The 25,330-nt window shown below is 35.4% G+C and overlaps 1 protein-coding gene across 3 annotated transcripts in view; it reads right to left on the bottom strand.

The window, feature by feature from the left end:
• Positions 1-25,330, bottom strand: part of MIPOL1 (mirror-image polydactyly 1) — a 520,237-nt gene that overhangs the window by 138,082 nt on the left and 356,825 nt on the right. For all 3 annotated transcript variants that reach the window (XM_051978073.1, XM_051978071.1, XM_051978072.1), the window contains exon 10: positions 7,406-7,500. In XM_051978073.1, coding sequence (XP_051834033.1) covers positions 7,406-7,500 — 95 coding nt within the window. The remainder of the gene's footprint in view (positions 1-7,405; positions 7,501-25,330) is intronic.

Raw genomic sequence — 25,330 nt, 5'->3', positions numbered from 1 at the left:
TACAAAGAATTGCCACAGCCCATATAAAATTTGTAGCCTCTAATATATATCAGATCTTTAAGAAACTTTAAGAGCAAGTGAGAAAGCATCCAGGTAAGATTTATATTTTGCATGTCTACTTTCATAGTGGACTTCTAGGTCCTATTTTTGATGGTAATTCAAAGGCAGATAGCCTTCTAATTATGTTGGTCAATACTCCTTTATTCCAAGAAGCCCAGGAATCTCATTCTAAATATCATCAGGCTGCTTAAGCTTTACGTTTACAATTTAGAATAACAAGAGGGGAAGTTAGGAGCATGTAAAAGCCTGTATGGCTTGCCTTCTTTTCCACGCTCCTACACTGCTTCCAGGGAAGAACCTTCGTGGTTTGAGACCCAATGAAATTTCGCAAATGATGTGACCCATTATAAATCTTTTGGTTACCTGTCTTTTATCCATGTTGTGGTAGACACCTTTTCAGGATTCACTTTTGCAATACCAGCAGCAAAAGAGACAGCCCTAGTGGTCACTGAATTCCTCATACAAGCATTTACAATTATGGATGTGCCACAAGCAATAAAAACAGACAATGGTCCTGCATATACTTCTAAACATTTTGCACACTTTTGTGCACAGTATAAGATTTTACACCCCACTGGCATACCCTTTCATCCTCAAGGACAGGCAATAGTAGAGAGAAGAAACAGAGACATTAAGACACTCCTCCAAAAACAAAAGAAAGGGGGAGCCACCTTGAGACCTTCTAAATCTAGCCCTTTATACTATTAACTTCTTGATTTTTGACAAAGATGCACTGGCTCTGGCAGACAGGTTTTATAACCCACCAGAAGGGCAGTGTCCAGTGCGAGTGGCTCCACTATCTTTAGATAATCACCAGGTGATGTGGAGAGACCCAGAAAGTGGTGAATGGAAGGGACCAGATAGGTTAACCGCTTGGGGGAGAGGGTTTGCTTGTATCTCTGGATACAAGAGAAGAAATCAGATGGGAGCCAACGAGCAGTATTCGCCTTGTCCATGGCAGAGAGATGGAGCAGATCTTTGAAACAAAGGAGAAGACCCAAGAAATATCGAGTGGTTCTATTGCTGATTGTGCTCACCACTGAAAGAGCATGGCAGTTATGGTGTTTGACTCATGGACATCAAAAATTGTTGGACTTCAAAACCCTCAGGAATCATTGGATTATCTAAGTCATGATAAGATTGTTGTAGGACTTGAAAACCCTCAGGAATCATTGGATTCTCTGATACATAAGATTGTTAGGACTTGAAAGCCTTCAGGAATCATTAATTCTCTGAGACATAAGACTGTTGTAGGACTTGAAAGCCCTCAGGTATCATTGGATTTTCTGAGAAATGATAAGACTATTGCAGGACTTCAAAATCTGCTGGAATCGTTGGATTCCCTAACACATAAAAGGACTGTTGCAGGATTTCAAAAACTTGGGGCAGGGGGTGGGGGATCATTGGATTCCCTGACATGTGAAGCAATGGACAATAGATTGGTTTTGGACTATCTCTTGGCTGCTGAAGAAGGTATATGTGTAACTGTTGTTTACATATCCTCCTTCTAGGATTGCTGGAAATCTTTTACAACACCATGTTGATTTATATTGTTTATTATACCGCCATTTGCATGTACAATTCATGTTTGTTACACCACATCGAGCGTGCACTGACTGTGGGGAGAGTCATCACTAATAGCCTTTGTGTTATTGCTATGTGCTTGTATAATACCTCCCATGCTGATGGGTTTGTGCATTCTTCTTTCTAATAAGACCCTTCAGCCCAGAAACCCACTAGCAATCCCCACTTCCCTTTAGTGCTTTTCATCTCCCTTCCTGAGATTTCAGGGAGGGCATGATCATCTCCTTTTTAGTGCTTTCACCTCCCTTCCTGAGAAGTCAGGAAGGGTGGGATCACCTCCATTTGGGGGCTTTCACCTCCTTGAGAAGTCAGGGATGGCATGACCACCTGTTTTCTAAAACAAAAGAAAGCAGGAGATGTAATGGGCTAAAGCTCGAGTTGATGCACCGAGGTCCCAAGCACATGAGGCTAAATAGCAATTGGACAATACTCTATTAATATATGCTTGGAGAAAGAATGGCCCTGCCCATTCTCTGTGTAAGTTTTGGTGTGTTGTGTAGGAAATGATGTAGAGACGATTTTGGTGGGTGGAGGGACTGAGGCAGAGTCACTGCTGGCTGGATTCGTGTCGTGACTGCTCTCACTTCATGTTGCCATTCTCCCTTTCACCTCCACAAAGAATAAAGATAGAGGATTTTCCCTTAACCTGAATTCTTGACTCTGGCTGATTTTAAAATATGCAGTCATCACAGTCAAGCCTACTGTGTCTGGAGGCAAGGGATCTATAGGTCGGACAGGGACAGATTTCCCCTCTCCAAGGGATATCTCAGTAGTCCCAGCTACATACAACTCTGTTCTCCCCAACTGCAATCCCTTTTCCCCATAAGGTTGCTTCTATACTGATTGATCATGTTGGAGTACTGAACTTCTAAAGACTCTTTTGTTGTAATAGTGGCTGCCGTTATTCCCCAAGTGTTTTTTGCCTAGGGCTCTAGACCTGAGCCTTGCTTCCCATTTCCCTAAGTAAATCTACATTCTGATGCCCAATGGAAGCCTTTGGTGCATTTTGGACATAGGGTTTTTGGTTTTGTTCTCCTACCCTGTTTTTTCACTTTATCTTTATGCCAACATTGAGCTTTCAGATGCCCTACTTTAACACATTGAAAGCATTGATTCTGGAAGTCCCTTGCCAAAAGGGACCCTGTCTTCTGTCTTCCTGTGTTCATATCTTTAAAAGTCTGCATCATAGCCTGGGTATAAAAGGTATTTGTGCTCACTGTGGCACAGTGTCTTTTGATTTCCTCTAAAGGAGCACCCTTTTGCAGTCCTAGTATAATTCTTCTATAATCCTCATTAGCATTTTCTCTAGCAAATTGTCTTATAATTTCCACCAATAATTAGTATGTAATAGGGGATGGACAAAATTGCTACATGGGTGGTGCTGATGTGTCACTGCTCCTCCTACTCCTTCTCTTCCCTCTGCCCACAAAGGTGAAATTGAGGAAGGAAGATTAGAAGATGAGATGGGGAATGCCTTAAGGGTGCCTGCTGGGGTGGATATGAAAGTGAAATTGAACTGTGAAAGTGAGAAGCATCATATTCTTTAAGCTCATCAGCTCCATCCTTAAGGTAATTAACTTCTTTCTTGTCTAATTCTCCATGCCTTTCAGCTGCTTTGTCAGTACCATGCCTCTCCTGCTCTTTCTCCAGCTCAGACTTCCTTGTCTGGCTGTCTACATTAAAATTTTTCCATTTTTTTTTTTTTTTAGAACTTATGGGCTCCTTTAAAGCCAATTGTATTATATTGTATATAAGGAGTGTTTCCTCAAGAATTAAATCAGGACTCATAGCTTCGTAATATTCAATTTGTTGCTTTCCACTATTTTCCACATATCAGGCTCTAATTTTTCTTCCTTAGAGAGCCAAGAAGACATGCACTCTAATATATTTAAGAGTCCCGTAATCTGTTTCCAGCTTATCCATAAAACTTGCTTCTTTATTAACTTAACTATGCATGCTATGCACTCCCCTTGGGGTGTGAGAGGCTCTTTTCTTAGTATTTGCCCTATTTCAGCTGAAAAATGAAAGTGACTAGTTTAGCCCTTACCAAAGTTTTCCTCATGTCTATTTTTGTACTCACCCTATTTCCGGGCTCAGTGTCAGTAAAAATGAAGATATGAAGGAATCAATAAATCAGTAAGCCCTGAAAGTGATAAGTGCTTACTATATGCCAGACATTCTGCTAAGTTCTGGACAGAGGAGTCAACACAGTTAGGAGATGTGATGTAGAAAATAAATCAGAAAATGAGAATCTGAGAAGAAGTAGTTAGATGTGTTTAAGGAAAAGCAAGAGACATCAGTGCCATAAAACCATAGGAGAAGAGAGTGTTTAAGAGAAACTTTCAGAGACCACAAACAAAGATGAAAATTATACTCATTGCTGTTATATTCAAAAGGTCATCAGATTGGTTAATTAAGACAAAGTTTTAGAAAGTTTCTTTAGTTGATTGACTTTAGAAGTCAAATTTAAAAGAGGTGATAAGTGAATAAAACTTTTTCAAGCAATTTGTGAAAAGAGAGATCTAATGAGAGTTTTTCAGAATGCATGAGACTTGATCAAGTTGGCAGTGTGTGTGTGGGAAACATTAAGTATGGAGAAACTGAAGATTAGAGAGAGAGAGAAAATTATTGTGGGGACAATACACTGGAGAACATAGGAGGGGGTGGAAGTAAGAATACATGGAGAGTAAATGGCCTTGGAAAGAAAAAGGATCACTTCTTGACCAAAGACTAGAATGAAGAGAGAATGAGGAATGATTTTAAAGAAATTTGAGAGGCAGAAATGAAAAGAGGGAGCTCACAATGAACGCAGCTCATTTTGTAATTAAAGTAAGAGGCAATATTTGCAACTGAAAGAAAAGGGGCAGAGAATGGTATGGGAAAATGAGAGGAAAAAGAGAAGGCCTGGAGCAGAAGTGGGATAGAAAATCAATTGGGAATAATAATAGGATTGTTTTGCTGAAGTGAAGGGCTAGTTGGGATTTGACAAAAAATTTATAATGGACTTTGTCCAATGGTTTCTTTCAGTTTCATTCCATTCTGCTCAATAAACATTGTGCACATGTGAGTAAGTTTAAAAATGGCAGATATTGGGAGTAGGAGATTCAAAAACAGAAGACAATATGGAGTAAACTGGTTAATTGTAGCATCAAGTTTGGGAAGGGAGGAAAGTATAGACAGAGCAGAAGAGATAGCCCAAAAGACTGTTAAATAAATGGTGAGATAAAGGATTGATTGAATCAAGAGATGTGTAGCTGAAGTAGAGTAGGTCAGGGGTGTGGAATGCCAATGGGAATGGATTGAGGAAAAGAGAGATTATGATGTGGAAATTCCTCATTGAAGTCCTGTTCGAAAGGGATGAATTGGGCTACCATTATCATCAAGGGGGAATAGATAGTGAACAAACTTAAGAAATGTAGCACTTACTGCAACAGAAAGTAGAATGGTCAGCCCTGGAAGGTGGTGGTTTTTCCTTTTTTAAAACTGGCAGTGAGGGGAGGCTTCTGGGAAGATGACAGAATAGATTGGTAAATTTCAAGCTCTCCCAATTTCTTCACAAATAAAACAAATTTGCATCTCAAGGCGAAGAACATAGTCATGAAAAATCAAGATTTAGCAAAGAACTGAGGTCCATCAGATACAACCTTAGAAGTTCTGAAGAAAGATCTAGGGCTGGGATTAACCTGTGTGAAGTACTAGCTTCACAGAAACTCCAAGTGGAGACCTCTGAGGCTAGCTGGGTGTGGCTGGAGCCTCAGCAAGAACCATAGACTTTCACGAGCTAGTCTGTTTATGAGTGGGGGGGTTGAATGAGTTTCTGAAGACTGGGAACACAAGACCCAGCTATGCTGATGAGATGCAGTCCTGGGCAAGAAGGAACCAGCATACCCATGAGAGAAGATGTAGTGGGGCAGGGATGCTGCTGGCTGTGGGCACATGCAGGAGGGTAGAGCTTCTGGTTTGGGGTTCCTGGTCAGAGTGGAGAGCTGAATGGAAGCTTGAAGCATCATCTCCGCTCTACACTATTCAAGGTCTTTATATGAGTACTCCTCAATTTAAAAAAATTAACCAGCAAAAAAAAAGAACCCCAACATTGAAACATATGGGAACAGGAAAGAATAGAAGAGGACCTTGAAGTAAAAAAAAAAAAAGCTTCTCTCTCAAAGAGTAATGTGAAATGGTTCCCTGCCCAAAAAGAATTTATAGAACTCAAAAAATAATTTAAAAATCAAATGAGACATTGAGAAAAAAACTAAAAAAATTAAGCTAAAATAAAATAAAAACCATCCAAGAAAAACAAAAAGATTATGAAAAAAGTTAGCCAACTAGGAAAGGAGGTATAGAGTCTCAAAGATGAAAATAATTCTTTGAAAAGTAGAATTGGTCAAAGGAAAGCCAGTGAAGTTATGAGAGACCAAGAAATTAAAAAAAAATGATAAAGAATGAGAAAATAGAACATTTTACAAAATATCTTATAACAATAACAACAGATCTTGACAACAGATCAAGAAGAGAAAATATAAGAATAATTGGACTGCCAGAAAGTTGTGATCAAAAAGAGAACCTTAATACAATAGTGCAGAAAATAATCCAAAAAAGAAAAAAAACTGTCTTGGAGTGATGGAAACTGAAGGGAAAGTAGAAATAAAAAAATTCACTGATCATCACCTCAAACAGATCCTTTGTGGAAAACACATAGGAATATTATTGCCAAATTTCAAAACCCCCAGATCAAAGAGAAACATTTGCAAGAAACAAGAAAAAAAAACAATTCAAATATGATAGCGCTACAATTAGAATTGTACAAGACTTAATGGCTAATAAAAGACTGCAGGTCCTAGAATCATATCTACAGACAATCAATTTGGCGTATGGCCAAAATATATTCAGCAAAATTTCAATTTCAAACCTGAAAAAATGGACCTCCAACAAACTTGCAGATTTTCAGGACTTTCTATCAACCAAACCTGAACTTAACAGAAAATATAACATATAAAAGCCATATTGATGATCATTTTTAAGGAATTCTATATAAACAAACTGTTTAACCATGGACAAATAGTTTATTTTTTTTTACATGAGAAATGTATATTATATGTTTAATATTCACATCAACAATAGGGCAGCTCAAAAGAAAGATTGGCAGAGTTAAGGTAAAAATAGTAATCATGATATATAAATGAGGTATAGAGGAAGAATAGATGCAGAGGCACTAAGAGGGGAGGAGGAGGACTCATAGTTCTGAAACCTACTCATGTTGGAAATGCATTTAATAGGAAGCACTATAGATATAAGAAAAATATACATATACACACATATACAGATATACATATATTATTCCATAATCATAAGTGCTTAAGAGCATCCCTTAATATACTGTCATGGATCAATAGCTAAGATTACTAATAAAATGAATAATACCTGCTAATATAAGCTCTTTTAAATGTATCTTAACTTTTATATTTATATATCATCCAATTCAATAGTCAGTGGAACTTTTACTAAACAAATTAATTATGAATTATGGCATTTCTTTGCAATATTGGTCATAAAAATCTTTTCCTAACTATACTAACAATATTTTATTAATGAAGGGAAAACAAAGTTGTAAAAGGTTTTGTGACACAACACACATACACACACAAGTATACATGATAAAAAAGTTTAATTGAACAGAATTTTATTTCATAAGAACACTTCCTTAAGTTGTAAGATCAAACAGAAAAAGATCCAAGTAAGCTAAAATAGATATAAATCTTACCTGTAGTAAATTTGCAGAGTTTGGATTTCTTCTTTTAATTTTTTATATTGTTGAATAACAGTTTCTCTATCTTCTTGCATAGATAATAACTTTGTCTGCAAAGAGATGGGTGAGAACTTATGAAAAGTACTGTTTCCAGTATTTTTAAAAAGATTCACACTTTCATATAATACTGTTATGTGAATGTTACAGAGACAAGGAATGGTCTTTAATTTTATTGGCTACAGAGAACTTTCTTTGAGGTAACTACCTGTGCCAAACAATACAGGTCAGCCCCTTATGTACAATTTATAGTCTTAGAAATTTGCCTAGAATACTCAGAGATTAAATAACTCCACTGCTAGTATGTATCAAGAGAGGATATTGAACCCAGTTCTTTCTGGCATCAAGAGATAGTTTTGTTATGCTACAATAACGCTCATTAATTATTATAAGGCAATCAATGAGTAAATTCATGTATTTGAAATCTGGAAACAAGTAGCATTATTCCATAGGTTTACCCCCAAATATCACAATTCTGTATTGTTATTATTGTGGTTGTTATTATTACTATCCATAAAAGTCAGAAAATTCACATATAAGTTTTATTGCATCATGATCTGAAAAAAAGATGCTACTTACTATTTCTTTTCTTTTTTATTTTCTACTTTTATTTATTTTCTTTTTCTCTTTCTTTCTTTCTTTTTTTATTTTTTACTATTTCTGCCTTTCTGCATTTGATTTTGAGGTTTTTATGCCCTAATACATGGTTATTTTTTGTGTAAGTTCCATCTACTATCGAGAAAAAGTACATTCCTTTCTCTATTACATTTTCTCCAAAGATCTATCATATCTAACTTTTCTAACATTCTATTTACCTCCTTAACTTCTTTCTTATTTATTTTGTGGTTCAATTTACCTAGTTCTGAGAGAACAAGGTTGAGATCCTCCACTATTATAGTTTTGTTGTCTATTTATTCTTTCAATTCTCTTAACTTCTCTAGAAATCTGGAAGCTATATGACTGATGCATATATGTTTAGTATTGACATTACTTCATTATCTATAGTACCCTTCAGCAAGATGCAGCTTTTTTCCTTATCTCTTGCTCAAGCATAATAGATTCTATTCTAGCCTTTACCTTTATTCTGTATGTCCCTCTGCTTCAAATGTGTTTCTTTTACACAACATATTGTAGGATTCTGGCCTTTAATTCTGTCTTCTATCTGCTTTCATTTTATGAAAAGTTCATCCCATTCACATTCACAAAGGGGAAATTTTCCTAAGCTTTCTCTACAGGGAGCTTAGGGTTTTTACACTGCCCTGGGGTCAGAGCTGCAGACTTCCTTTTCCCATGGGTGGACTTTGTCAAGTCCTGCTTATTATGCTCAGGTGCAGGGCCTCACTTTTTCCTTCTGTAGTTGTGCTGGAGGTCTCACAGCTAGTCTGTTGAGCCAGTGAGTTCTGAACCAGGAAAGAGTAGCCAAGACTGCTGTATTTTATCTAAGACCCTCCCAGTAGATTCCCTTTGTGCAGAGCCTGTCCATCCTGGACTTCCCTGTGCTGTGCTTGTGCTGAGTAGCATCCCTCATGTCTGATTGACACAGACCTTTCCTGAAATTCTTCCAAGATATCTTCTGCTGGAAATTTGTTACACTACAAATATATGTGGCTTCTGCTACTCCAAAATTCATCCAGAGCCTTGATATCGTATGATTCTGAGGGAAGCCAGTAACAGGTCAAAAAGACCTGTCTACTCTCTGCCATCTTGGCTCTGTCCCCCAAAGTCAGAAAATTATAAGTTTATGGCCCAACCATTTTCTGGATTCTTCTACAATGCAAAGTTGATCTAATTAACTAGTAATTTGTTATTTTAATGTTCTTTTATGACAATCATTTCTTAAAGTGATTTTGATTTTGAATTTTTTAGTAGGCAATTGAGGTTAAATGATCTGCCTAGGGTCATATAGCTAGTAAGTGTCTGAGATCATATTTGAAGTTGGGACTTTCTGGCTCTGGGGCTTTCTGGCTCCAGGGCCACTGTTCTATCCAATGTGCCACCTAACAACCTCCCATGACAATTATTTCAAATAAGAGTACTGCACCATCTCCAGAATCACAAAACTTGACAACTGAAAGGGACCTCAGTGGCTATTTAGTCCAACCTATACATGAAAAGCATGTCTATTTTGATATACCCAATAAATAGTTCTGGCTGCCAGAGATTAATTTTTTAAAAGAGCATAGTGGTAGAAAATTGATGGACTTGTTCTTTTCTTCTTTTCTTAAAAAGTTCAAAAGCAATAGTTTAAAATGAATTCATTTTATCTATAGATCTCTGTATTTGGAAAAAGAACAGACATTCTTAAGGAGAAATCCTAAGGGATTCAGAAACCCTTGGAAGTCACATGAAGTATAAATGACCAGTGTGGCATCATATTACTCATGATGAGACATTCCTGGGCTCTGGGATCTCTGACACTGTCCTGAGACTAAAGAAGATTCTGAAAAACCAGAACTTTGAATCTCAAAAATTCAAGGAACCTAACCCCAGCAGCTTTAAGTCAGTGCAGAAACCTAGGTGATGAAGAAAGAAACCTGTTAGGGTTGACCATCCCTTCCAAGGGTATAGTAGGATATGGAAATTAGGTCTTGCATAAATCCTCAAAGGAAGAACTAAAACTAATAATGTTCTCTTAATTCTACTCATTTCACTTAGCATCAGTTCATATAAGTCTCTCCAGGCCTTTCTGAAATCATCCTGATAATTGTTTCTTATAGGGCAAGAATATTCCAATACTTTCATATCTCATAACTTAGCCATTCCCGAACTAATGGGCATTCACTCAATTTCCAATTCCTTGGCACCACAAAAAGGGATGCTATAAACATTTTTGCACATTTGGAGTCCTTTCCCTTTTTTTTTGATCTCTTTGGGATACAGACTTGATACAAAGATTTTTTTTCTCTCAGTTGTTTCATTTTTAAATTTTAGTTTTATTAGTGTGTTTGTGTAAAACCTTTTAAAATGATGTAATCAAAATTATCAGTTTTATTTTCTGAGATCCTTGTCTGATCATGAACTTTTACTCTATACAAGTTCTGATGAGTAACTGTTTTCTACATTTCCTTAATCTAATTTTTATAATAGGACATATCCATTTGAATCTTATCTTGGTATACAGTGTTTGAGGTTAGCTCTAAACTGAATTTCTTCTTTATTGTTCAGTAGCTCAGTCATGTCTGACTCCGTGATGTTGTGGATTGAAGCATGCCAATGCTATCCATGGGTCTGAGGTTTTTTGGTGGGTTTTTGTTGGCAAGGATATTTGAATGGTATGTCATTTTCTTCTCCAAAGGATTAAATGACTTGTCTAGTTCACAATGCTAGTATGTAGCTGAAGGCAGATGTAAACTAAGGGCTTCTCTGACTACAGGTCCAGTGCTCTATCCACTGAGCCACTTAGCTGCCTCTGATTTCTTCTTTACTGATGTTTTATTTTTCCCCTAGAACTTTTTTTTAATGAAATACTGAGCTTTTATACTAATAGGGAGAATTTTTGTGTAGACTAAACATTAGGCTATTAGGGTCACTAGTTTGTCATGTATCTAATCTGTTCAGCTAAGTAGGCAGACTCATGGAGTGGAGACTCATGGTACTAGTAAGACAGTATCCATAACTCTGGTATGTACAAGAAAACAGTATTTTTTCTTTGGGTTTTTAAGCTTAGAATTAAAAAAAATTATTGAAATTATGTATCAGTATTCATAAACAAATTTGATTCTCTTTCTTTGCTTTGTTGGTATTTGGCCAATATTTGTTTCATTAAAGAATTTGGAAGAGTGCTCCTTAAGTTATTTCAGATCATTGAAAAAGAGAAATAAATAATTTTTAAAGTCAGAGGGACCTCAGCAACTATCTAGTCCAATTCATACAGTAAAAAGCAATTCCTATTACAAGTAGTTATCTACCCTCTGCTTATAGTAACTCATAGCTGATTCTCTTTATGCACAATTATAATTACTAGCAAGGTTTTCTTAATCTAAGAATGGGACTCCTTTGATTATTTTAACACATTTAAAAGTTGTCTTTATTATTTAAGAGTTGCATAGATTGAATCTGTCAATCATAATCAAGTGTCTTATATCCATATCTTTGCACAAGTGTTTCTCATGATTGGAATGAACTCTTCTTATTTTTGCCTGTTCAAATTTCCCTTTCTTCACTTGCTACATGAGAGCTTTCCTGATTACTCAATTTATTAGCATTCCTTCCCTCACAAAATTACTTTGTATTTACTCACTTGTGTACATATTGTTGGCCATTTCCTATTTTTGATTGTCAATTACTTGTTTAAATAGTTCGTGATTAAGTTATTTCAGTTTTAATTGCATAACATTTCTTTTCCTCATTATTCTTTCTTCCTTATTTTTAATAATTCTGATCTTAACTCCCACAAGTCAGTGGTCTAATTGTATGAACATTATCTGTGTATTTCACAGATAATGCCAATATAAATAACAAATGTATTCCTTTATATTAAGATATCACCCTTTTTTTGGTGGTATTATTTGGTACTTGCCATATTCGGCACATACCAATTATTTTCTTGAAGAAAATGTTCTGATAAAAAGACATGAATCTTCTGTGTATCTATTTCTACTTCCTCTCATTTCTTTCTTTATGAATTATATGCTCTCATATATTTTTATTCCTATTGTCAACTTTTAGATTGAAGTCATCAAGTATCAGAATGTATAATGGTTTAACTTAGATATTATTACTAAGTTTTCCTGATATTCTCTATTCTTTATTCTCAACAACCATTGTTGGGGCATAAATTATAGTTATTTTACATGGTAAACTTTTTCTGATTACTTTATAACTCTGATGACAATTATGATGGAAGTATGTGATGATCAAATATTTCATGAAGTAACATTTCTTTTTGTCTTTAGTGTACAATACTGTCAATTACTTTCTTTGCCATTATAAGTTACACCTGTAAGTCATCCTTTAATTTATCTATAACTTAAGTTGTTCCTTTTGGTTGTTTGGTGATTGTCCTTCATTCTTGAAGAGGATCAAAATGAAATTGGTTTGTTAGAGCTGAGTTATACAGTCAGCCTGACTGTGACTGATCACACTAATATGAACTTGGAATGCTCTGCTACATGTCAGAGAGAAATACCTCCAATGAATATTTGGAGTGCCCTCTCTAACTTTTCACATTTCATATTTCTTCTGAGCTAATTCAATTCTGCTTTGCTCATAGAACACAGCATTTTCTCTGCTGGGGGATGCCATGCTGGGTGGTCCTGTACCAATGTCTCCTGTGTTATACACTAAATTCTAAAGTTTTTAAGAGAGACCTTGACAGTGTCCTTGTATTGCTTTTTGTAACCATCTTGTGAATACTTGCCCTGTGTAAGTTCTCCATAAAAAATTTATTTGGCAAGTGTATATTTGGTATTTGAACAATGTGGTCAGTTCAATGGAATTGTGCTCTTTGCAGTAGAATTGCAATTCTTGGCAATTTAGTTCAAGAAAGAATCTCAGTGTCTCATATCTTATCTAGCCAGTTGATTCTTCAGAATCTTCCTAATTGTGCCACATTGATTAGTGATAAGAATATGATCCTAGAGAGATGAAATGAACATTTCCATAGTGTACTCAACAGACCATTATCAATTAATGTGGAGCTACTGACCATTACTTCAAGTTGAAACCAATCACTTCCTAACTGAAGTGGCAACAGAAGAAGAGATTTTAAATGTAATTAAGTTATTTTCATGTGGCAAAGCTCTTAGTATTGATTCTGTTCTAGCTGAGATTTCCAAGTCTTTATTTTAATTTATAGCAAGAATAGGTAACAGAAATGATAATGAAGGTAATTACAATAATTTTATACAAAAATTTAACTAAATTCTACAATAAAATCACCAAAATAGTCCAAAAGGCTCCTGAGCAAGTATCTAGTTTACTTGCTAGAGAGAGATGGCTGACAAATTAGGATATAATCAAAGGTTAGGATATTCATAAAATCTTACAAAAAAGGGCAATGGATACTTAGGTGTGATATAAGTTCATAAAGTAGAAATAAGTAGTAATGAATAAAGCTAGTGTAAAGAAGCCCTGGCAATTCAATCAACTAAGCAAAATCACCCCAAGAACATTGAAGGAAGATAATGGAAGATAATAACTAAAAGAAAAGTAGAGAGTTAAAAAAAATCACTACAATGAAGTCTAACCAAAATGGCAGAGAGTGGACAGGACTTTGCTCAAGCTTTTCTCAGAATCAATACCAGATCAAGCCTCTGAATGGATTTTGCAATTGCAGAAACCACAAATGTTCGGAGAGTAATGAATTTCCAGCAGAAGATATCTTGGAAAGGACTTCAGGAAAGTTCTGTCTTAATTGGACAGAGGGGGATGCAACCCAGGGTGAAGAGACTCTCTACAGATGGGGAATCTAATGGGAGGCTCTTAGCCAAAATAAGAGCAGCACTGACTACTAATGTCAGTAGCAGACTAGCTGTGAGTACTCCACTGCAGCTACAGAAGGCACATAGCAAGCATCTGAATCCCAATATAAGAGGTAGGACTTAGCTAAGCCCACCCAGTGCAGGGAGAAAGCCTGCAGCACCACTGACTGCAGGGCATTGTAAAATCCCCATCACCCTGTAGAGGAAGCTCCAGACAATCTGTGTCCTAAGAGCAGACTCCAATCATTAAAAATGAGCAAAAAAGCAAAAAGAGGTCTGACTATAGATAGCTCTTATGGAGATAGGGAAGAACATACCTCAAATCCTGAGGACATTAAAGGCAAAACATCTCCAGATGAAGACCAAAAGGGTGATATGAGTTGGTTTCCGTCTCACAAGGCTCTCTTGGAAGAATTAAAAAAGAATCTTAAATGACAGGAGACAAACTGGGAAAGGAAATAAAAACTTTGCAAGAGAATTTGGAAAAGGAAACAAAGTATCTCAAGAAAACTCTTTAAGAATAGATGTAGTGAAATGGAAAAATCATATCACCCCTTAAAAATAGATTTGATGAAATAGAAAAAGCATATAACTCCTAACAAAATAGATTTGAAAAAGAAACCAACTCAATAAAAACAGAATTTGTGAAATGTAAAAAAATTCAATGAACAAAACACCTCATTTAAAAGTTTTCAATTGGCTAAATACAAAAAGATAAAAAAGCTAACTAAAGAAAATAATTCACTAAAAATTAGATTTGAATAAATAGAAGTAAATGACTCAATGATACATAATCAATCAAAAAAAAAAGTAAAAAAAAAGAAACGGCAGAAAATGTAAAATAGATCATTGGAAAAACAACTGACCTGTAAAACAGATCTAGGAGAGACAATTTAAGGATTACTGGACTTCCTGAAAATCATGATGAAAAAAAAAAGAACCTAGATATCATCTTTTAGGAAATCATCAAGGAAAACTCCCCTGATATCCTAGAAATTAGAGTAAAAGAACCACTGACAGAATCCATTGATCACCTCCTGAAAGTGACCAAAAATGAAAATTCCAAGGAATATTAAAGATAAATTCCAGAATTATCAGATGACAGAGAAAAATGCTGCAAGCAGTCAGAAGGAAACAATTCAAATATTGAGGAGCTACAATTAGGATTACGCAGGACCTTGCAGCTTCCACTTTAAAGGATTAAAGGGCCTGGAATATGATATTCTGAAGGCAAAGGAGCTTGGAGTGCAGTCAAGAATAAACTGTGCAGCAAAAGTAATCATTATTGTTCAGAGAAAAAAAAGATGGCCATTCAATGAAATAGGGTATTTTCAATTATTTTTGATGAAAAGACCAGAGCAGAACAGAATTTCTGATCTCCAAAGACAGAACTCAAGAGAAGCATAAGAAGGTAAAAAGGAAAGGAAAAAAAAATTAAAATGTTTACATCCCTACATGGGAAGATGATATGTGTAACTTTTGAGAATTGTACCTTTGTTAGGGCTATATTTAGAGACTGTAGGTATAATTTGACTTCATTTAATGATATAAAAAACCTAGAGATAGAAAAGTGATTGTACTGGAAGAAGAGGAAAAAGGAGGCAAAGTGGGGCAAATGACATTGAATGAAGAGGCAAAAAAAAAAAAGACCTATTATAGTTGAGATAAAGAAGGAATGGGATGAGCATTTTTTGAATCTCAATCTCATCAGATTTGGCACAGAGGAATAACAGATAAATTTAGTTTGATGAGAAACTTGTCTCATCCTATAGGGAATTAGGAAGGGAAAGGGAAAAGGAAAGGGGGGAGGGGATGAAAAATAGGAGGGCAGATTGAGGGAGGTGGTGGTCAAAGAAAAACACTGGTGAGGAGGGAAACGTGTAAGGAAAGAGAAAAGTATAACTTGAGAAAAATAGGATGATAGAAAATACAGAAGTAATCATTTTGATTGTGAAAGTGAATGGGATGAAGTCTCCCATAAAATGGATAGCAGTATGGATTAAAAGCCAGAATCCTGCAATATGTTGTTTACAAGAAACAAATTTGAAGCAGAGAAATACATACAGAGTAAAGGTAAAAGACTGCAGCAGAATCTATTTTGCTTCAGCTGAAATTTTAATAGCAGGGATACTGTTCCTGATCTCAGATCAACCAAAAGCAAAAAATAGATCTACAAAAGAGGTAAGGAAGGAAAGTCTATTTTTATAAAGGGTACCATAGATAATAAAGTAATGTCAATACTAAACATATATGCACTGAGTTGTATAGCATCCAAATTCCTGGAAAAGAAGTTAAGAGAGTTGCAAAAAGAAATAGACAGTAAAACTGTACTAGTAGGAAATCTCAACTTCCTCTATCAGAACTAAATAAATCTAGCCACAAAATAAACAATAAAGAAGTAATGAGGTAAATAGAATTTTAGAAAAGTTAGGTATGATACCTTTGGAGAAAACTGAATGGAGATAGAAAAAAATCCACTTTGGACTTCTGGATTTCTGGCCAAGATGGCAGAGAGGAAGGACACATCTACTTAAGCTGTGCCTTTTCTCTCAGAATTTAATTCATGACAAGCCTCAGAATTAGTGCTTGACTGAAAAAAAAAACACACCAAGAGAAGACATCCTTGAAATTTGCCAGAAAAGGTCTGCTTTTGCTCAAGGGTGGGGACAGTTTTAGCTCAGATGCAGGCTGAGGGCAGGCAGTGGCAGTGAAAGCTTGGCAGGCAGCTCACAGCTGAGCAGACCAGAGCTGGGGTGGGGTGTGATCTCAGTCATTTCTGCTGGGAGAGCTTTACTACAGTATTGGATACTATCTTCCAGAAGCAAGCCAGTAGACAAGTAGAGAAGCTAAAAACACAGAGGGTGAAGACTATAACCCCGAAAAGCTAGCATCTCTCGGGACCTTGACACACCCACCCACAGTGTTTCAGCATGCTCTCAGAGTCTCAGAGTGCAGGTGAAGCACAGCCATTGCTGTCCTGTTAGTGCCTCGCTGATGCCCCCACAGTTTGTAGAGCAAGCTTGGTAACACTATCCGCGCTCCCCTTTCCTCTCCCCCGCAAAAAAACAAACAAACAGAATGATTTTTCTTTTGCTAGTTTGTCTTCTTTGATTCTTCTCTGACAAAATGAGCAAAAAATTTAAACAGACCTTAACCATTGATAGCTTCTATATGGATAGAGAGCAGACTTTAAACCCTGAGGAGACTAAAAACAGATTGTCTTCAGATAAATCCCCAAAGGAGGATATGATCGGGTCCTCAACACAGATGAATCTCATAGAAGAAATTAAAAAGGCTCTCACAAGGAAGCTAAAAGAAAAATGGGAAAAGGAAAGGGAAGCTTGGCAAGAGAGTCTGAAGAGGTCATTTCATTCATTTAAAGATAGAATGGATAAAGAAATCAAATTATTGAAAAATAGAATTAGTGAACTGGAAAAAGAAAATAGCTCTCTAAAAAATAAAATTGGCAAAATGGAGAAAAAATTCCATAGAACAAAACAATTCACTTAAAAACTCAATTGGACAATTAGAAAAATATATACAAAAAGTGAGTGAAGAAAATACTTCATTCAAAATCAGAATCAAACAAATAAAATTAATGACTCAGTGAGATACCAAGAATCAGTCAAGCAAAACAAAAAAAAAATGAAACAATGAGAAAAATGTCAATTACCTTCTTGGGAAAACAACAGGCCTGGAAAATACATCTAGGAGAGAAAATCTGAGAATTATTGGACTCCCGGAAAATTACCATGAAAAAAAGAGCCTGGACACTATTTTCCAGGAAATTATCAAAGAGAACTGGCCAGAAGTCATAGAAAGAGAGAGTAAAATAGACATTGAAAGAATTCATAGATCACCTACTGAAAGGGATCATAAAATCAAAACACCAAGAAATATGTGGCCAAATGCCAGAACAATCAGACGAAGGAAAAAATACTGCAAGCTGCTAGAAAAAATCAATTCAAATATAGAGGAGCCACAATAAGGCCTAGCAGTGTCCACATTAAAGGATCGAAGGTCCTGGAATATGATATTCCGAAAGGCTAAGGAACTTGGTATGCAACCAAAAATAACTTACCCAGCCAAAATGAGCATCTTTTTCCAGAAAAGAAGATGGACATTCAACGAAATAAGCAAATTTCATCTATTTTTGATGAAAAAGCCAGAACTTAACAAAAAGTTTGATCTACAAATATAGAACTCAAGAGAAACCTAAAAAGGTAAAAAGAAATCTTGGGAATCATATTTCTGCTATAAAGATATATAAAGAATACATGTATACCTTGTTTTAGAAACTAGCGATGGAAAGGACATTGTACCAGAAAAAGGGTAAAGTGGAGGTACTACATCTCATGAAGAGGCAAAGAAACCTATTATATCTGAGAGAAAGAATGGAGGGGGATGAATATAGTGTGTATCTTACTGCCATGAGAATTGGCTTAAAGAGAAAAATTTTAGACATATTCGATTTATGGTGAAACTTCTCCCACCTCATTGAAAAGTGGGAGGGGAAAAGTGAAAAGGGAAGGAATAAGCTAAGTGGAAGGGAATATAGAAATTGTGAGGAAAAGGAGTAAGATAGGGGGAGGAACTCTAAGGCGGGGAGAGGGATACTAAAAAGGGAGGGCTGTGAGAAGCAAGTGGTGCTCATAATATTGGGGAGGAGGATAAGAGGGAAGGAAGGGAGAAAAGCATAAACAGGAGTTAACAAGATGGCAAATAATAGAGAATTGGTAATTTTAACCATAAATGTGAACAGGGTAAACTCCCCCATAAAGAGGAAGTGGTTAGCAGAATGGATTAAAAGCCAGAATCCTACAATATGTTGTTTACAGGAAACACATCTGAAGCAGGGAAATACATGCAGATTAAAGGTAAAAGATTGGAGCAAAATTTACTATGCTTCAGGTGAAGTCAAAAAAGCAAGAGTAGCCAGAAAAGGTCTATTTTTGTTCAAGGGTGGGGACAGTTTTAGCTCAGATACAGGCTGATCTGAGATCAAACCAAAGCAAAAATTGATCTGATTAAAAGATATAAGGAAGGGCACTATATCTTGCTAAAGGATAGCATAGATAATGAAGCAATATCAATATTAACCATATATGCACAAAGTGGTGTAGCATCTAAATTCTTAAAAGAGAAATTAAGAGAGCTGCAAGAAAAAACAGACAGCAAAACTATAATAGTGGGAGCTCTCAACCTTGCACTCTGAGAATTAGATAAATCAAACCACAAAATAAATAACAAAGAAGTCAAAGAGTTAAATAGATATGATAGATGGCTGGAAAAAACTAAATGAAGACAGAAAGGAATACACTTTTTTCTCAGCAGTTCATGGAACCTATACAAAAACTGACTATATATTAGAACATAAAAACGTCAAACTCAAATTCAGTAAAGCAGAAATAGTAAATGCATCCTTTTCAGACTATGATGCAATGAAAATTACATTCAATAGAAAGCCAGGGGAAAATAGACCAAAAAATAATTGGAAACTAAATAATCTCCTAGTAAAGAATGATTAGGTGAAACAGCAAATCCTAGACATAATTAATAACTTTACCCAAGAAAATGACAATAATGAGATGTCATACCAAAACATATGGGATGCAGCCAAAGCAGTAATAAGAGGAAATTTCATATCTCTAGAGGCCCACTTGCATAAAATAGAGAAAGAAAAGGTCAATGAATTGGGCTTGAAACTAAAAATGCTAGAAAAGGAATAAATTAAAAACCCCCAGTCAAACACTAAATTTGAAATTCCAAAAATAAAAGGAGAGATGAATAAAATTGAAAGTAAAAAAACTATTGAGTTAATTAATAAAACTGAGTTGGTTCTATGAAAAAACCAACAAAATAGACAAACCCTTAGTAAATCTGATTTAAAAAAGGAAAGAGGAAAATCAAATTGTTAGTCTTAAAAATGAAAAGGGAGAACTCACCACTAATGAAGAGGAAATTAGAGCAATAATTAGGAGTTACTTTGCCCAACTTTATGCCAAAAAATTCTACAATTTAATGAAATGGAAGAATACCTTCAAAAATATAGCTTGCCCAGATTAACATAGCAAGAAGTAAATAGACTAAACAGTCCCATTTTAGAAAAAGAAATAGAACAAGCTATTAACCAACTCCCTAAGAAAAAATCTCCAGGATCAGATGGATTTACATGTGAATTCTACTTAACATTTAAAGAATTATTAACTCCAATGCTATATAAACTATTTGAAAAAATAGGGATTGAAGGAGTCCTACCAAATTCCTTTTATGACACAGACATGATACTGATACCTAAACCAGGTAGGTTGAAAACAGAGAAAGAAAATTATAGAACAATTTTCCTAATGAATATTAATGCTAAAATCTGAAATAAAATATTAGCAAAAAGATTACAGAAAATCATGCCCAGTATAATACTATGACCAAGTAGGATTTATACCAGGAATACAGGGCTGGTTCAATATTAGGAAAACTATTTGCATCATTGAATATATCAATAACCAAATTAACAAAAAACATATGATCATCTCAATAGATGTAGAAAAAGCATTTGATAAAATCCAACATCCATTCCTAATAAAAACACTTGAGAGGATGGGAATAAATGGACTTTTCCTTAAAATAGTCAGGAGCATATATTTAAAATTGTTAGTAAGCATCATATGCAATGGGGAAAAACTGGAACCTTTCCCAGTAAGATCAGGAGTGAAACAAGGTTGCCCACTATCACCATTATTATTCAATATTGTATTAGAAACTCTGACCTTGGCAATAAGATTTGAGAAAGAGATTAAAGGAATTAGAGTATGCAATGAGGAAACCAAACTATCACTCTTTGCAGATGATATGATGGTATACTTAGAGAATCCCAGAGATTCTACTAAAAAGTTACTAGAAATCATTCATAACTTTAGCAAAATTGCACGATACAAAATAAATCCCCATAAATCCTCAGCATTTTTATACATAACCAACAAAATCCAACAGCAAGCAATGCAAAGAGAAATTCCATTCAAAATAACTGTTAATAGCATAAAATATTTGGGAATCTATCTGCCAAGGGAAAGTCAGGAATTATATGAGCAAAATTACAAAACACTTTCCACACAAATAAAGTCAGATTTAAATAATTGGAAAAATATTAAGTGCTCTTGGATAGGCTGAGCGAATATAATAAAGATGACAATACTCCCTAAATGAATCTATTTATTCAGTGCTAAACCAATCAGACTCCCAAGAAACTATTTTAATGACCTAGAAAAAATAACAACAAAATTCATCTGGAAGAACAAAAGGTCAAGAATTTCAAGGAAGTTGATGAAAAACAAATCAAATGAAGGTGGCATAGCTGTACCTGATCTAAAAGTATATTATAAAGCAGCAGTCACCCAAACCATTTGGTAATGGCTAATAGATTAGTTGATCAGTGGAATATGTTAGGTTCACAGGACAAAATAGTCAATAACTATAGCAATCTAGTGTTTGACAACCTAAAGATCCTAACTTTTGGGATAAGAATTCATTATTTGACAAAAACTGCTGGGAAAACTGGAAATTAGTATGGCAGAAATTAGGCATGGACCCACACTTAACCCCATATACCAAGAAAAGATCAAAATGGGTCCATGATTTAGACATAAAGAACGAGATTATAAATAAATTAGAGAAACATAGGATAATTTACCTCTCAGACTTGTGGAGGAGGATGGAATTTGTGACCAAAGAAGAACTAGAGATCATTATTGATCATGAAATAGAAAATTTTGATTATATCAAATTAAAAAGCCTTTGTACAAAACAAAACTAATGCAAATAAGATTAGAAGGGAAGCAACAAACTGGGAAAACATTTTCACAGTTAAAGGTTCTGATAAAGGCCTCATTTCCAAAATATATAAAGAATTGCCTCTAATTTATAAGAAATCAAGCCATTCTCCAATTGATAAATGGTCAAAAGTCCATTTATTCCTATGCTCTCAAGTGTTTTTATTAGGAATGGATGTTGGATTTTATCAAATGCTTTTTCTGCATCTATTGAGATGATCATATGGTTTTTGTTTGTTTGGTTATTGATATAGTCAATTATGCTAATAGTTTTCCTAATATTGAACCAGCCCTGCATTCCTGGTATAAATCCTACTTGGTCATAGTGTATTATCCTGGTGACGATTTTCTGTAATCTTTTTGCTAATATTTTATTTAAGATTTTAGCATTAATATTCATTAGGAAATAAGTGAATTTCACCTATTTTTGGTGAAAAAGCCAGAACTTAACAAAAAGTTTGATCTACAAATATAGAATTCAAGAGAAATCTAAAAAGGTAAAGATTAATCTTGGGAACTATATTTCTGATGTAAAGATGTATAAAGAATATATGTATACCTTGTTCTAGAAACTAGATGTGGAAAGACATTGTACCAGAAAAAGGGTAAAGTGGGGGTACTACATCTCATGAAGAGGCAAAGGAAACCTATTCTATCTGAGAGAAAACTTCTCCCACCTCATTGAAAAGTGAGAAGGGAAAAGTGAAAAGGGAAGGAATAAGCTAAGCGGAAGGGAATACGGAAACTGGGAGGGAAAGGGGTAAAATAGGGGGAGGAACGCTTAAGGCGGGGGGAGGGATACTAAAAAGGGAGGGCTGTGAGAAGCAAGTGGTGCTCACAAGCTTAATACTGGGAAGGGGGGGAAAGGGGAAAGAAGGGAGAAAAGCATAAACCGGGGTTAACAAGATGGCAAGTAATACAGAATTGGTCATTCTAACCATAAACGTGAACGGGGTAAACTCCCCCATAAAGAGGAAGCCGTTAGCAGAATGGATTAAAAGCCAGAATCCTACAATATGTTGTTTACAGGAAACACACCTGAAGCGGGGAGATACATGCAGGTTAAAGGTAAAAGGTTGGAGCAAAATCTACTATGCTTCAGGTGAAGTCTTTCTCTGTTTTCAGCCTACCTGGTTTAGGTATCAGTACCATGTCTGTGTCATAAAAGGAGTTTGGTAGGACTCCTTCAATCCCTATTTTTTCAAATAGTTTATTTAGCATTGGAGTTAATTGTTCTTTAAATGTTTGGTAGAATTCACATGTAAATCCATCTGGTCCTGGGGATTTTTTCTTAGGGAGTTGATTGATAGTTTGTTCTATTTCTTTTTCTGAGATGGGACTGTTTAGGATATTTACTTCTTCCTCTGTTAGTTTGGGCAAGCTATATTTTTGGAGGTATTTTTCTATTTCATTTAAGTTGTTGAATTTATTGGCATAAAGTTGGGCAAAGTAACTCCTAATTATTGCTCTAATTTCCTCTTCGTTAGTGGCGAGTTCTCCCTTTTCATTTTTAAGACTAACAATTTGATTTTCCTCTTTCTTTTTTTAAATCAGATTTACTAAGGGTTTGTCTATTTTGTTGGTTTTTTCATAGAACCAACTCTTAGTTTTATTAATCAATTCAATAGTTTTTTTTTACTTTCAATTTTATTGATCTCTCCTTTTATTTTTAGAATTTCAAGTTTAGTGTTTGACTGGGGGTTTTTAATTTGTTCCTTTTCTAGCATTTTTAGTTGCAAACCCAATTCATTGACCTTTTCTTTCTCTATTTTATACAAATAGGCCTCTAGAGATATGAAATTTCCCCTTATTACCGCTTTGGCTGCATCCCATACATTTTGGTATGATGTCTCATTATTATCGTTTTCTTGGGTGAAGTTATTAATTATGTCTATGATTTGCTGTTTCACCCAATCATTCTTTAGTATGAGATTATTTAGTTTCCAATTATTTTTTGGTCTACTTCCCCCTGCTTTTTTGTTGAATGTAATTTTCATTGCATCGTGGTCTGAAAAGGATGCATTTACTATTTCTGCCTTACTGCATTTGAGTTTGAGGTTTTTATGTCCTAATATATGGTCAATTTTTGTATAGGTTCCATGAACTGCTGAAAAGAAAGTGTATTCCTTTCTGTCTCCATTACATTTTCTCCAGAGATCTATCATATCTAACTTTTCTTGTATTCTATTTACCTCTTTGACTTCTTTCTTATTTATTTTGTGGTTTGATTTATCTAATTCTGAGAGTGCAAGGTTAAGATCTCCCACTATTATAGTTTTACTGTCTATTTCTTCTTGCAGCTCTCTTAATTTCTCTTTTAAGAATTTAGATGCTACACCACTTGGTGCATATATGTTTAATATAGATAGTGCTTCATTATTCATGCTACCCTTTAGCAAGATATAGTGCCCTTCCTTATCTCTTTTAATTAGATCAATTTTTGCTTTAGCTTGATCTGAGATCAGGATGGCTACCCTGCTTTTTTGACTTCACCTGAAGCATAGTAGATTTTGCTCCAACCTTTTACCTTTAACCTGCATGTATCTCCCCGCTTCAGGTGTGTTTCCTGTAAACAACATATTGTAGGATTCTGGCTTTTAATCCATTCTGCTAACCACTTCCTCTCTATGGGGGAGTTTACCCCAGTCACATTTATGGTTAGAATGACCAGTTCTGTATTACTTGCCATCTTGTTAACCCCGGTTTATGCTTTTTTCCCTTCTTTCCCCTTTCCCCCCTTCCCATTATTAAGCTTGTGAGCACCACTTGCTTCTCACAGCTCTCCCTTTTTAGTATCCCTCTCCCCGCCTTAGAGTTCCTCCCCCTCTTACTCCTTTCCCTCCCAGTTCCCGTATTCCCTTCCGCTTAGCTTATTCCTTCCCTTTTCACTTTTCCCTTCTCATTTTTCAATGAGGTGGGAGAAGTTTCACCATAGATTGAATATGTCTTAAGATTTTTCACTTAAAGCCAATTCTGAAGGCAGTAAGATACCCACTATATTCATCCCCCTCCATTCTTTCTCTTAGATAGAATAGATTTCCTATGCCTCTTCATGAGATGTACTACCCCCACTTTACCCTTTTTCTAGTACAATGTCCTTTCCACATCAATTTCTAGAACAAGGTATACATGTATTCTTTATACATCTATATAGTCGAAATATAGTTCCCAAGATTAATCTTTACCTTTTTAGATTTCTCTTGAGTTCTATATTTGTAGATCAAACTTTTTGTTAAGTTCTGGCTTTTTCATCAGAAATAGATGAAATTTGCTTATTTCGTTGAATGTCCATCTTCTTCCCTGGAAAAAGATGCTCATTCTCGCTGGGTAAGTTATTTTTGGTTGCATACCAAGTTCCTTAGCCTTTCGGAATATCATATTCCAGGCCCTTCGATCTTTTAATGTGGATGCTGCCAGATCCTGGGTCATCCTTATTGTGGCTCCTTGATACTTGAATTGGGTTTTTCTAGCCACTTGCAATATTTTTTCCTTCATCTGAGGGTTCTGGCATTTGGCCACTATATTCCTTGGTGTTTTGATTTTAGGATCCCTTTCAGTGGGTGATCGATGAATCCTTTCAATGTTTATTTTTTCCTCTGTTCCTATGACTTCTGCGCAGTTCTCTTTGATAATTT

The sequence above is a fragment of the Antechinus flavipes genome, chromosome 2, assembly GCF_016432865.1.
Source record: "Antechinus flavipes isolate AdamAnt ecotype Samford, QLD, Australia chromosome 2, AdamAnt_v2, whole genome shotgun sequence".
NCBI classification, from domain to species: domain Eukaryota; kingdom Metazoa; phylum Chordata; class Mammalia; order Dasyuromorphia; family Dasyuridae; genus Antechinus; species Antechinus flavipes.
This window is presented reverse-complemented; position numbering and strand designations above follow the sequence as displayed.